This window comes from Portunus trituberculatus, chromosome 37 (genome assembly GCF_017591435.1).
Source record: "Portunus trituberculatus isolate SZX2019 chromosome 37, ASM1759143v1, whole genome shotgun sequence".
NCBI lineage: Eukaryota > Metazoa > Arthropoda > Malacostraca > Decapoda > Portunidae > Portunus > Portunus trituberculatus.
Window position 1 is genome coordinate 17,339,042 of NC_059291.1, and position 12,500 is coordinate 17,351,541.

The following is a 12,500-nucleotide window of genomic DNA, read 5'->3' on the forward strand; positions in this document are numbered from 1 at the left end:
AGGAACAAGCAATATTCATTTGTTCTGTGTTTCGTGTTTTCCTTCACTGCTAAGTTCTCTAAGCTGCCAACAAATTTAGGAAACCTGATGATAGAGATTCTAAGAAGCTCTGAAGACTCGAGATTGAGAAAAATCAAACATGATATAAGTGTTGTATGTTCCTTAACTGTTCATTTGATACTGATGATGGCCGTATGAGAGAACCACGTACACAGCTCCATGAATTCTGAATAACATCAGAAAAGGAAAGGTGTATGGTGGTTGCGCTGTGGCTATATTGTGAATGTGATGTTTGAATTGTTACCTCTGCTCCTTCCACAGGCGGCATCCGCGTCAACAAAAAGCGTGTCTCACCTCCACAGCATGACCACCCTATTGAGCCCAGCTCATCGTGACCTCCTCCCTTGCTCCCATTTTACTACCAGTGGGACGCATCTTTTCCCCCCTCAAGTTTTCTCGTTGCAGTGGCCCACGCGTTCCCCTTCTCGTCCCTTCCCCTCACATATTCTCTCTTTCTCTCTCTCTCTCTCTCTCTCTCTCTCTCTCTCTCTCTCTCTCTCTCTCTCTCTCTCTCTCTCTCTCTCTCTCTCTCTCTCTCTCTCTCTCTCTCTCTCTCTCTCTCTCTCTCTCTCTCTCTCTCTCTCTCTCTCTCTCTCTCTCTCTCTCTCTCTCCGCACCGCCTTACATCCTCTTTTAAAAGTAAGTTCTACGTATATAGACTATTTTTTACCATGCACAACTTCGTTGTCACACCTGCGCCATAAACAAGTTGGTGTTTTAATTGCTTAATTGCTTCAGGTATAATCTACCTGACATTACTCGCCTAAACTGTGTAATTGTTGTTGCAGGGACGACTTGCCGCTGTGTGTGGTGAGGGTCGTCCTCGGGGTTATGCCTCTGCCCTTGTTTTGTGCTAATTATTTGTATTTACTTGAATTTTCTTTTATGTTCTCACCTCATGTGTCAAGGTGAGAGGACTGGCCTTTGCGTTTTGTGTTACTGCACACACACACACACACACACACACACACACACACACACACACACACACACACACACACACACACACACACGGCCCGGTAGCTCAGTGGTTAGAGCGCTGGCTTCACAAGCCAGAGGACCGGGGTTCGATTCCCCGGCCGGGTGGAGATATTTGGGTGTGTCTCCTTTCACGTGTAGCCCCTGTTCACCTAGCAGTGAGTAGGTACGGGATGTAAATCGAGGAGTTGTGACATTGTTGTCCCGGTGTGTGGTGTGTGCCTGGTCTCAGGCCTATCCGAAGATCGGAAATGATGAGCTCTGAGCTCGTTCCGTAGGGTAACGTCTGGCTGTCTCGTCAGAGACTGCAGCAGATCAAACAGTGAATTACACACACACACACACACACACACACACACACACACACACACATACAGACAGAAGTTGAAGGACTGGAGGAAGAGGGAGATTAATTATGATATCCAGAAGGGTGAGGGGAATGGAGTTCTGGTGGATAGGAAGGATCCTCTTGGACAGGATGATGGAGAGACAAGGAGGTAAGAAATAAGGGAAGACCAGATGCGTTAATGTTGTAGAGGGGAATTAAATTTTCGTAAAGAGAAGCTTGTGGACTGGAGATGAGTCTGGAAGAAAATGTGTTGTGAGAAAGGAAGAAAATGTATTTAATTTGATGAAAGTGGAGTGTGAAGACTAAGTCAAACGTGATATTTACTTAAATCGTGTATATGGCAACTACACACACACACACACACACACACACACACACACACACTAGGGGGCTACAGGCTGCCAACGGGACACAGTGAATCTCCAAAAGAGTGAAAACGTGACTCACTGTTAAGCAGGACATACACACGCAACGCACACGATACCCACAATAAAAGCAGGCTGAACCCTCGGACTGCCTGCTGTGGGCTAGTAGGGGCTGGTGCAAAGGGCGTGGCTCTCTTTAAGGAAGCTGGGTAGTCTAACGTTTACGCAAGCTTGAGTTAATGTTATGTTTGGATATCTATTATCTAAATGATTTATGTACTCGTTGAATGTATATCTTGCGTGGTAATCGAGTAGAAAGAATAGATTTTACAGGAACATTATTTGTGAGAGGAAGGATTTGAAGGATTTGTTGATCACGTGCATTGCTGTGTTGTTAAAGGTGATGGAAGGGAAGCCCTGAGTGTTGCTGCTGCTAGGGAGGGACTGTGCTGTCTGGGGAACTTGTGGTGTTGGACTAGTAGGTAGAGATAGTGCTTCAGGTATTTGTTGGGAGGTAAGGGGTATTTGTTGCAGGAATAGGAGTGTTTGATGTTAAAGATGTGAGTGGATTGAATGAAGGGTGTGAGGTATAGATATGAAGAAGTAGTGATACGAAAAAGGTGTGTTTGTGTGTGTTGGGAGAGAAGGGTATTGTTCCAAGGATAGGAATGTTTGATGTTGAAAGGTGGAAAGGGGTGTTGTAGGAGCAGGGATGTGAGGTGTAGATAGGAATAAGTGATGTGAAGGAAGAGATGCTATGTTTCACTTCCTCTATTCTCCCTTTGTACGTCCTCTGACTCGCTCCATGGATATTGTGTGTGTGTGTGTGTGTGTGTGTGTGTGTGTGTGTGTGTGTGTGTGTGTGTGTGTGTGTGTGTGTGTGTGTGAGTAGGTGTGTGTGAGGTGGGGGGGAGAGTGCTTCTGTGTGCGTGTGCTGTTTGTAGAAAATGCCTTATTCACTCCTCATTTCGTTGTTTGTGTACGTACAAGCAAATATTTCTCCATTTTTATTATTCTTTCTTTGTCCCTCTTTTCATTTCCGGCAGCTTTAAAGTCAACATCATGGTCATCATCATCATCATCATCATCATCATCATCATCATCATCATTGTCATCATGTTCACATTTATTGTAATCATCATTATCATCGCCACCAGTATCTTACACGCACATCTTATATCACTCTTGTCTGCGTCCCAACAAAAAAAAAAAAAAAAAAAAAAAAAAAATATATATATATATATATATATATATATATATATATATATATATATATATATATATATATATATATATATATATATATATATATATATATATATATATATATATATATATATATATATATATATATATATATATATATATATATATATATATATATATATATATATATATATATATATATATATATATATATATATATATATATAAAGATATTGCGCCCCAATGTTGGTCAGTATTTACCGGCTACACAACTTCTTTTTCCCAGTCCCTCACAACCTTTCCCTTTCCATTCTCGCCTGCTGTAAATCACCTCTGCCTTTGATATCGAGCGTAGTCTGCGGCCACCACCTACTCGTCCTCTGTCGGGTCGCGCCACAACTGTAAGTCCGGCAAGCGTGGCGTGTGGCGGAGCAGCGCTAAATGGCACCTGCTATGAAATGTGTTACGGCAGGTGATATAGAAGGACGTGCTGCGTTAGAGAGAGAGAGAGAGAGAGAGAGAGAGAGAGAGAGAGAGAGAGAGAGAGAGAGTCTCCGAGTATTTGCCGAATTGTATTTACCCATTTATGCTTTCACAGGATTGAATCAAATTAATAATGTCTCTTTTAATACTGCATTAATAAGTTTCCTTCAAAATTTATGTATTTTATTTGCACATAGCATTGCTTCTCATTAAGCATTATATTGGACTGTGTGTGTGTGTGTGTGTGTGTGTGTGTGTGTGTGTGTGTGTGCGTGCGTGTGTGTGTGTGTGTGTGTGTGTGTGTGTGTGTGTGTGTGTGTGTGAGTTCCGTGCCAGTGGTCAAACGTTTAGTCTTCATGATAACTCTCAGCTCATGACTTTGTGTGTTTTCGTGTGCTATCATCTCATGGTGCGTTCAATGACCTCTTACAGTCTTACACGTACCGTTTTGTGTGTGTGTGTGTGTGTGTGTGTGTGTGTGTGTACAAGTTTTGATGACCAGTAAAGCCCAACATTTACCTAGATAACTCTCATGACCTACACGACTATGGTGGATTTAGCAGTGAACGTCTGCCTATACCATTCACAGGACAGCGCTATCACTAACACTACCAACCACCATCGACACCACCACCGCCATCACCACCGAATGTATGTAACGCAGGTATTAGAACAAAATAAAACAGGATATAACACCAGATAGAATACCGAAGCCAGAAAATGTTTTGAGTAGAAAATGAGGGGATATTTTCAAGATATGCGAAACTCTTCGACTGTTGTGGTTTATCAAGGGAAATAGAAAGTGTCCAGTGCAAATTTGGAATGTAATTTGAAATGGAAACACTAATGTAGAAAATATGTAGTAAGTGTATATCTTTTCAAATCTTACTTTATAGTTAGTCAGATGAATTTAATGCGATATTGTCATTACTGGTATTAAGGCTAGATGGGATGTGTACAAGGACATAGATTTTGGAAAGACGTCGCTAACAGGAAAAAAGGAGTGGTAAAGTAACCCAAACTTTTGAACGACTATCGTTGATATTTTACTTGGAGAATCGTCTTGGTTATCCATACACACCTTGTTCTTTCATCAGCACTATTTCTAAATGTTACAAAGGTAATTTGTTTGATTCTCGTGGATATTGTTCCCTTGATTATGTATGATTTCTACTAAATTATCATTACATTGCGAAAACGCCTTTATAATAATCACTAGAGCATGATAAAATTAGTCTTAAGCTATAACTACATTAAGAAAATACTAATCAAAACATTTATAGCATTCATAAGAGACTGTTAAAATGAAATTGAATTGTTACCATATTACGAAAACACCAGTCGAGATCTTAATAACATCCATTAGATCCTATTATAATTAGTGGAGATAAGACGCTGTAATGTTTAAGAATAGATACTATGACGTCATTTAAAGTTAAGGGATTAATTAACGGAGAGTGCAAGAAGGACAGACAATGAGATGTGAGGATAAAAGTGCACGAAAAGGACGCCCTCACAATAAGAACGTTAATTAGTGCGGTCATTAGATCATCAATTCTTTATCTCGACAAGAACATTCATACCCTTCCAGGACGTTTATTACTTCCTAAGTTAGTAAAGTATGAACACAGGATAACAACGCACTTAGCACCCTCACCCTCACCGTTACTCACACCTCACACACCCACATTCAAAAGCTACACAGGTTTCTCTCCCTCAGCCATTCGCCCACAGATGTGTTCATTAGTCTTCTCATTTCCCTTAATTGCAACAATTAATTAAGACAATCCATCATCCCCTGGATGATGCTAAGGGACACACACACACACACACACACACACACACACACACACACACACACACACACACACACACACACACACACACACACACACACACACACACACACACACACACACACTGCTATTCTAATCTTTTGGAGATGACATTTAATGCCGTAGACTAATGGTCGAGATGATTACGATAACGATAACAATAATGGTGGTGATAATAACGATGATGTCCAGAATGAATAATTAACGATGGGTTAACCAAGTAGGCTACCGTCACGATAGAGAAATAACTGACCCACGGAACACTAAGTGTGTGGAATATGTATAGGCCCTACTGTAGGCAACGTTGTAAATGGAGAGGAGAAATAAATGGGAAGTTAGTGAGGCATTAACACACACACACACACACACACACACACACACACACACACACACACACACACCGCGTAGTGTATTGGTGCACACCAAGTAGTGTAATGGTTATGACACTCGGCTCATAACCGAGGAGGCCTGGGTTCGAGTCCCGGACGCGACGAGGCAAGTGGGCAAGCCTCATAATATGTAGCCCCTGTTCACCTAACAGCAAGTACGTATGGGCTATAACTCGAAGGGATGTGGCCTCGCTTTCCCGGTGTGTGGAGTGTGTTGTGGTCTCAGTCTTACCTGAAAATCGGTCTATAAGCTCTGACCTCGCTCTGTAATGAGGAAGGCTGGCTAGGTGACCAACAGACGACCGTAGGGAATTACACACGCGCGCGCGCGTGCGCACAAAGATAATATGAAAGATAGTCACACACACACACACACACACACACACACACACACACACACACACACATACACACCGCGTATTGTAGTGGTTAGCAAGCTCGGCTCACAACCAAGAGGGTCAGGGGTCGAATTCCGGAAAGCGATGAGGCAAATGGCCAAGCCTCTTAATGTGTAGCCCCTGTTCACCCAGCAGTTAATAAGTATGGGGTGTAACTCGAGGGCTTGTGGCCTCGCTTTCCCGGTGTGTGGAATTTGTTGTGGTATCAGTCTTACCCGAAGATCGGTCTATGAGCTCTGAGCTCGCTCCATAATGGGGAAGGCTGGCTGGGTGATCAGCAGACGACCGTGATGAATTACACACACACACACACACACACACACACACACACACACACACACACACACACCGTGTAGTGTAGTGGCTAGCACGCACGGCTCACAACCGAAAAGGCCCGAGATCAAGTCCTGGGCGCGGCGAGGCAAATGGGCAAGCCTTTTAATGTGTAGCCCTTGTTCAGCTAGCAGCAAGTAGGTACGGGATGTAACTCGAGGGGTTGTGGCCTCGCTTTCCCAGTGTGTGGAGTGTGTTGTGGTCTCAGTCCTACCCGAAGATAGGTCTATGAGCTCTGAGGTTGCTCTGTAATGGGGAAGGCTGGGTGGGTGGTGAATTACACACACACACACACACACACACACACACACACACACACACACACACACACACACACACACAGAGAGAGAGAGAGAGTCCACGCACCTCGACAACGAGAATAACAAACTAAGACTGAGTAACCGGGGAGAGGAACAACTAGAACAGCAACAATGACGCCGACAGAGCTGACGAAGAATAGCGGATGGGAAGAAGGAAAGGAATTTAATACTCACAGGGGCATATTAATGACGTGTTCGGCCGGGCGGGTCTGTAGCTTCTGTACGTCCTTGGAGGCCCTCGGGGAGCTCTTGTGGGCTTCATGACGAATCGGGATGGCTGGGGCGGGGGCGTGGGGGGCAGCGTTATCCAATAGACGTGTCGATTCTCCGTACTGGTACGAGTGGGGGGGATAGAGAGAATAGATTGAGAATGAAACGCAGAAGAATAAGGAGACATAAAACAGTGATGAAACTCAAGCGAAGAAGGAGAAACAGACGTAGAACAGTGATTACAAAGGATTACAAGTGATTCAATATAGCAACAGTCATTTGTATCCTTCCTCTGTAATGTGCTTGGTTGCACTACATTACTTACTAGAAAAGACAGGGCAGCTCAGGAAAGAGTAATGAGGCAGATAGAGATGATGTGGAACTAGGATAATGTAGTTTCAGGAAATGTGATGATGTATGGCTAGAGAGAGAGAGAGAGAGAGAGAGAGAGAGAGAGAGAGAGAGAGAGAGAGAGAGAGAGCGAGATACGGATAAAGATGGAATAAAGTCGTGATAAGAGTAACACGGTTTTTAAGTAATTTAGTGGGTAAGAAATTTAGATCGGAGTTCATAAGCATGTGGATGATACTTTTAGAGAAAGAAGAGAAAGGAATATGTGATAGGTTGGATGAGTAAGACAGTAAGAAGGTATGCTCTCAATTATTAAACAACCCATAACGTGAAGAACTATGTCGTGCAGAAAATCGTGGCATTTATTGAGAAACACATAGAGGTGATTGTTTCTTAAAGATTGGAAGTGGAAGGAAATTGGTTTAGTTAATAATCTAACTTTAAAAGACCCTCAGATAATGATACTCCCAGTACTTCCTGTGCGAGGGGAATTGAGGGGTTGGTGAGTGGAGCAAGGAAGGGTTTTGCTTCAGGGGAGTGGGTGATGATGGTTAAGGAGGCTAAGGTGTTGGGGATACCTTTTTTTACTAAGAGGAGGAGACTGGCCAGGGGCTATAAAACAGAAAGTGCCCACCTAATTGGAGTGTGGCAAGTGGAAGCCAGAGGACGGGTGGGATCAGTGTTGCTGTGGAGAAACAGTGAAGGGAGGTGGGTAGAGAAGGACAAGTGTAGCACATTCCTCTCCAGATACTTGTAATGATAACGTTGCTGACAAGGATAATGGTGATGATGATGATGGTGATGATGATGATGATGATGATGATGGTGATGATGATGACAATAATAATGATAATAATAATAATAATAATAATAATAATAATAATAATAACAATAATAATAATAATAATAATGATAATAATAATAAAAAGAATAATGATAATGATAATAATAAAAAAATAATAATAATAATAATAATAATAATAATAATAATAATAATAATAATAATAATAATAATAATAATAATAATAATAATAATGATAATAATGATAATAAGAACAATGATAATAACAATAATAATAAAAGATAATAATAATAATAATAATAATAATAGTAATAATGATAACAATAATAATAATAATAATAATAATAATAATAATAATAATAATAATAATAATAGTAATAATAATGACCATAATGATAATAATAATATAAAACTAATAATAATGATAATAATAATAATAATGATAATAATAATAATAATAATAATAATAATAATAATAATAATAATAATGATAATAATAATGATAATGATGATAATAATAACAATAATAATAACAATAACAAAAACAATAGTAATGATAAACGAAATGTAATAATACTGATAGTAATGGTGACAATGATAACAGTAATAATGAAAAATATAATTATACACTTAAACTATATTGTGTTAATGTATTAAGAGTGTTTAAGAGAGCTATAAACAATATGGTAAAAAATAGAATAAGCCTATCGTGAAGAGTAAACAGAGGAAAGACAGTACCTGGAAGTATCTCTATAGGTTTTTTTTATTGTTAATGTCTGTAGATGAAGGCTTGTGGTTTGTGTGATTGTTGGTTCTCCAAGTGTGCTGCTGCCAAGAGTACCATTTACTATTATTACTATTGGTGCTATTGTTTTAATGTCATAGATGGGTACACACACACACACACACACACACACACACACACACACACACACACACACACAGAGAGAGAGAGAGAGAGAGAGAGAGAGAGAGAGAGAGAGAGAGAGAGAGAGAGAGAGAGAGAGAGAGAGAGAGAGAGAGAGAGAGAGAGAGAGAGAGAGAGAGAGAGAGAGAGAGAGAGAGAGAGAGAGAGAGAGAGAGAGAGAGAGAGAGAGAGAGAGAGAGAGAGAGAGAGAGAGAGATACACACTACCACTACCATTAATACCACCACCACAGCAACAACAACAATAACTACAGTTACTACTACAACTACAACTACTACTACAGCCACCACCACCACCACCACCATCACCAGTACTACTTACCGCCGTCATATTAGAGGCCTTGCCTCTCGCCGCGGGTGTTAATTAGTGCGCCGTGGTACTGGTGCATCCTGCCACCTAAGTTACACAAGGCTTTTATGACAGTGTCGCATACAAAGGGAACCCAGCTCTCACCTCGCCTCGCCACACCGCCCTCCGACACCTGTCAATATCCCTTTGTCCCTCTACATGCGTCACACTAATTTGCTTTTGGGTAATCTCCGTACGTCCTTCCCTGTACCTGCTCTCTTTTCTAGCGGCGTGCTAGACAAAGTGTCTGTTGTCTCTCGTGTTGTGGTCGTCACTGCGTGGCTGCCGGCTGGTGTGATCACCGTACTGTACTGGATGATGGGTGGGCAAAAGTGTCCTGATCTGCTTACCAGCTGATTACTTTCCTTCACACACGCTAAGCGGCCGTGAAGCCTCTATATATTATACTGCACCGCATCTTTGTTTCTGGAAACTCCTTCCCATCTTTACAAATCTTTTCTGCTGTTACAGCTTGTATTACAGCTACTGATGGTACTAAATGTATTCCAAACTGACGTCATCCTTAAGAATGGGTGTTCCAAACAATATTATTGTCTCATTGCAGAAATAAAAATACAGGGAGGGGTTCTCATTCTCCTAATTCTTACTTTTCATACGATTGCGTACATTTATATTATAACTTTGCAATAATACTCATACTTTTATACTGTAGCAACTGCTACTACTACTAGTACCACTACTACTACTACTACTACTACTACTACAACAACTACTACTACTGCTGCTGCTGCTGCTGCTGCTGCTGCTGTCGTCCTCGTCGTAGTCGTCGTCGCCTTCGTCGTCGTCGTCACCGTCGTTGTTGTTGTTATTGTTGTTGTTGTAGTTGTTGTTGTTGTTATTGTTGTTGTTGTTGGTGGTGGTGGTACTACTGGTGCTACTGATACTGGTGCTGTTGCTGGTGCTGCTACTACTACAGCTACTACGACTACCACCATCACGGTATTTTACTATTGCTGCTGCTAGTGTTCCCGTTGTTGCTGTTGTTATCAGTTATTATTATTATTATTATTATTATTATTATTATTATTGTTATCATTATCATTATTGTTATTGATATATTTATTATTATTATTTCTATCATTGTTATCATTATTATTATCATTACTACTACTACTACTACTACTACTACTACTACTACTACTACTACTACTACTACTACTACTACTACTACTACTACTACTACTACTACTACTACTACTACTACTACTACTACTACTACTACTACTACTACTACTACTACTACTACTACTACTACTACTATTATTACTACTTATTTATGCAAGAAGGAGAACTACCAAGGCCAAAACAATATTAGAAAAAAAAGGTCCATTGGAACTAGAATTTCCCTAAAAGATTTGAAAGACTTAACCAAAAGCCTGTGACAAATGCCTTTAAACCTCTCTCTTAAAAGAAGTTAAGTCGTAGGAAGATGGAAATATAGAAGCAGGTAGGGAGTTCCAGAGTTTACCAGTGAAAGGTATGAATGACTGAGAATGCTGGTTAACTCTTGGATTAGAGGTTGGACATAATAGGGATGAGAGGAAGAAGAAAGCCTTGTGCAGCGGGCCGCAGGAGGAGGGGAGGCATGCAATTAGCAAGATCAATAGCGCAGTTAGCATAAGAATAGCGATAAAACATAGAAAGGGATGCAACGTTTCGGCGGTGAGAAAGAGCTAGGCTGAAGACAGTCAGTCAGAGGAGGGGAGTTGATGAGACGAAAAGCTTTTGATTCTACTCTATCTAATAAAGCTGTATGAGTGGAATCCCCTATCCCCCAACATGCGATGAGTACTCCATACAAGGACGGATAAGTACCTTGTACAGAGTTAGCAGTTGGAATGGGGCGAGAAAAACTGGCGGAGACGCCGCAGAACGCCCAATTTCATAAAAGCTGTTTTAGCAAGGGATGAGATGTTTCCAGTTATGATTATGAATAAAGGACAAACAGGATATTCAGTGTAGAAGAGGAAGACAGTTGAGTTTCATAGTAGAAGAGAAGATAATTGTCTGGAAGGTTGTGTCGATTTGATAGATGGAGGAATTGAGTTTTTGAGGCATTAAAAAATTCTAAGTTTTCTCTGCCCCAATAAAAAATCTTAGAGAGATAAAAAAGTCAGGCGTTCTGTGGCGTCCCTGCGTGATCTGTTGACTTCCCGACTTTCCGATGGTTTAGGCCAGCGAGGGCATGGAAAACATCATTACGAAAAAATTTGATTGAAAACATGAAATAGTCAGAGGGAGGAGGAGAGGGAGGGACAAGCCCAGAATAATCCAATGTTGAGTTTTTAGCAAAGGTTTGAGAGAAGAATTCAGCTTTAGAGACAGATGAGATAGCAGTGGTGCTATCAGGATGAAATAAAGGAGGAAAAGATGAAGAAGTAAAGCTATTGGAGATGTTTTTGGCGAGATGCCAGAAGTCACAAGGGGAGTTAGAGTTTTAAAGATTTTGACATTTTCTGTTTATGAATGAGTGTTTGGCAATTGAAGAAGAGACTTGGCATAATTTCGGGCAGAGATATAAAGTGTATGATATTCGGGAGATGGAAGGCTCAAGTACCTTTTGTGGGCAACCTCTCTATCACGTATAGCACGAGTACAGGCTGTGTTAAACCAAGGTTGGGAAGGTTTAGGTTAAGAAAAAGAATAAGGAATGTACGCCTCCATGCCAGACACTATCACCTCAGTTATGCGTTCAACACACAGAAATGGGTCTCTGACACGGAAATAGTAATCATTCCAGGAAAAATCAGCATTGTACTTTCTCAGGTCCCCCCATCTGGCCGAAGTAAAACGCCAGAGGCACCTCCGCTTTGGGGGATCCTGAGGAGGGAATGAAGAAATAGGACAAGATACAGAGATGAGATTGTGATCGAAGGAGCCCAACGGATAAGATACGGTAACTGCATAAACTGAAGGATTAGAGATGAGGAATAGAAAAAAAAATGTTGGGCGTATCTCGAAGACGGTCAGGGATACGAGTAGGGTGTTGCATCAGTTGCTCTAGGTCATGAAGGATAGCAAAGGTGAAAGCTAGTTCACCAGGATGGTTAGTGAAGGGAGAGGAAAACCGAACCTGGTGGTGAACATTGAAATCTTCGAGGATGGAGATCTCCGAGGAAGGTTA

General features: G+C 41.1%; 1 protein-coding gene across 8 annotated transcripts in view; it reads right to left on the reverse strand.

The window, feature by feature from the left end:
* The window catches only part of LOC123513850 (serine/arginine repetitive matrix protein 2-like), a 146,395-nt gene that overhangs the window by 68,475 nt on the left and 65,420 nt on the right, over positions 1 to 12,500 (reverse strand). For all 8 annotated transcript variants that reach the window (XR_006677463.1, XR_006677462.1, XM_045271263.1 and 5 more), the window contains one exon: positions 6,891 to 7,048. Coding sequence is in view for 6 of the 8 variants with exons in the window: in XM_045271263.1 (XP_045127198.1) it covers positions 6,891 to 7,048 (158 nt within the window). In the remaining 2 variants the exon portion in view is untranslated. The remainder of the gene's footprint in view (positions 1 to 6,890; positions 7,049 to 12,500) is intronic.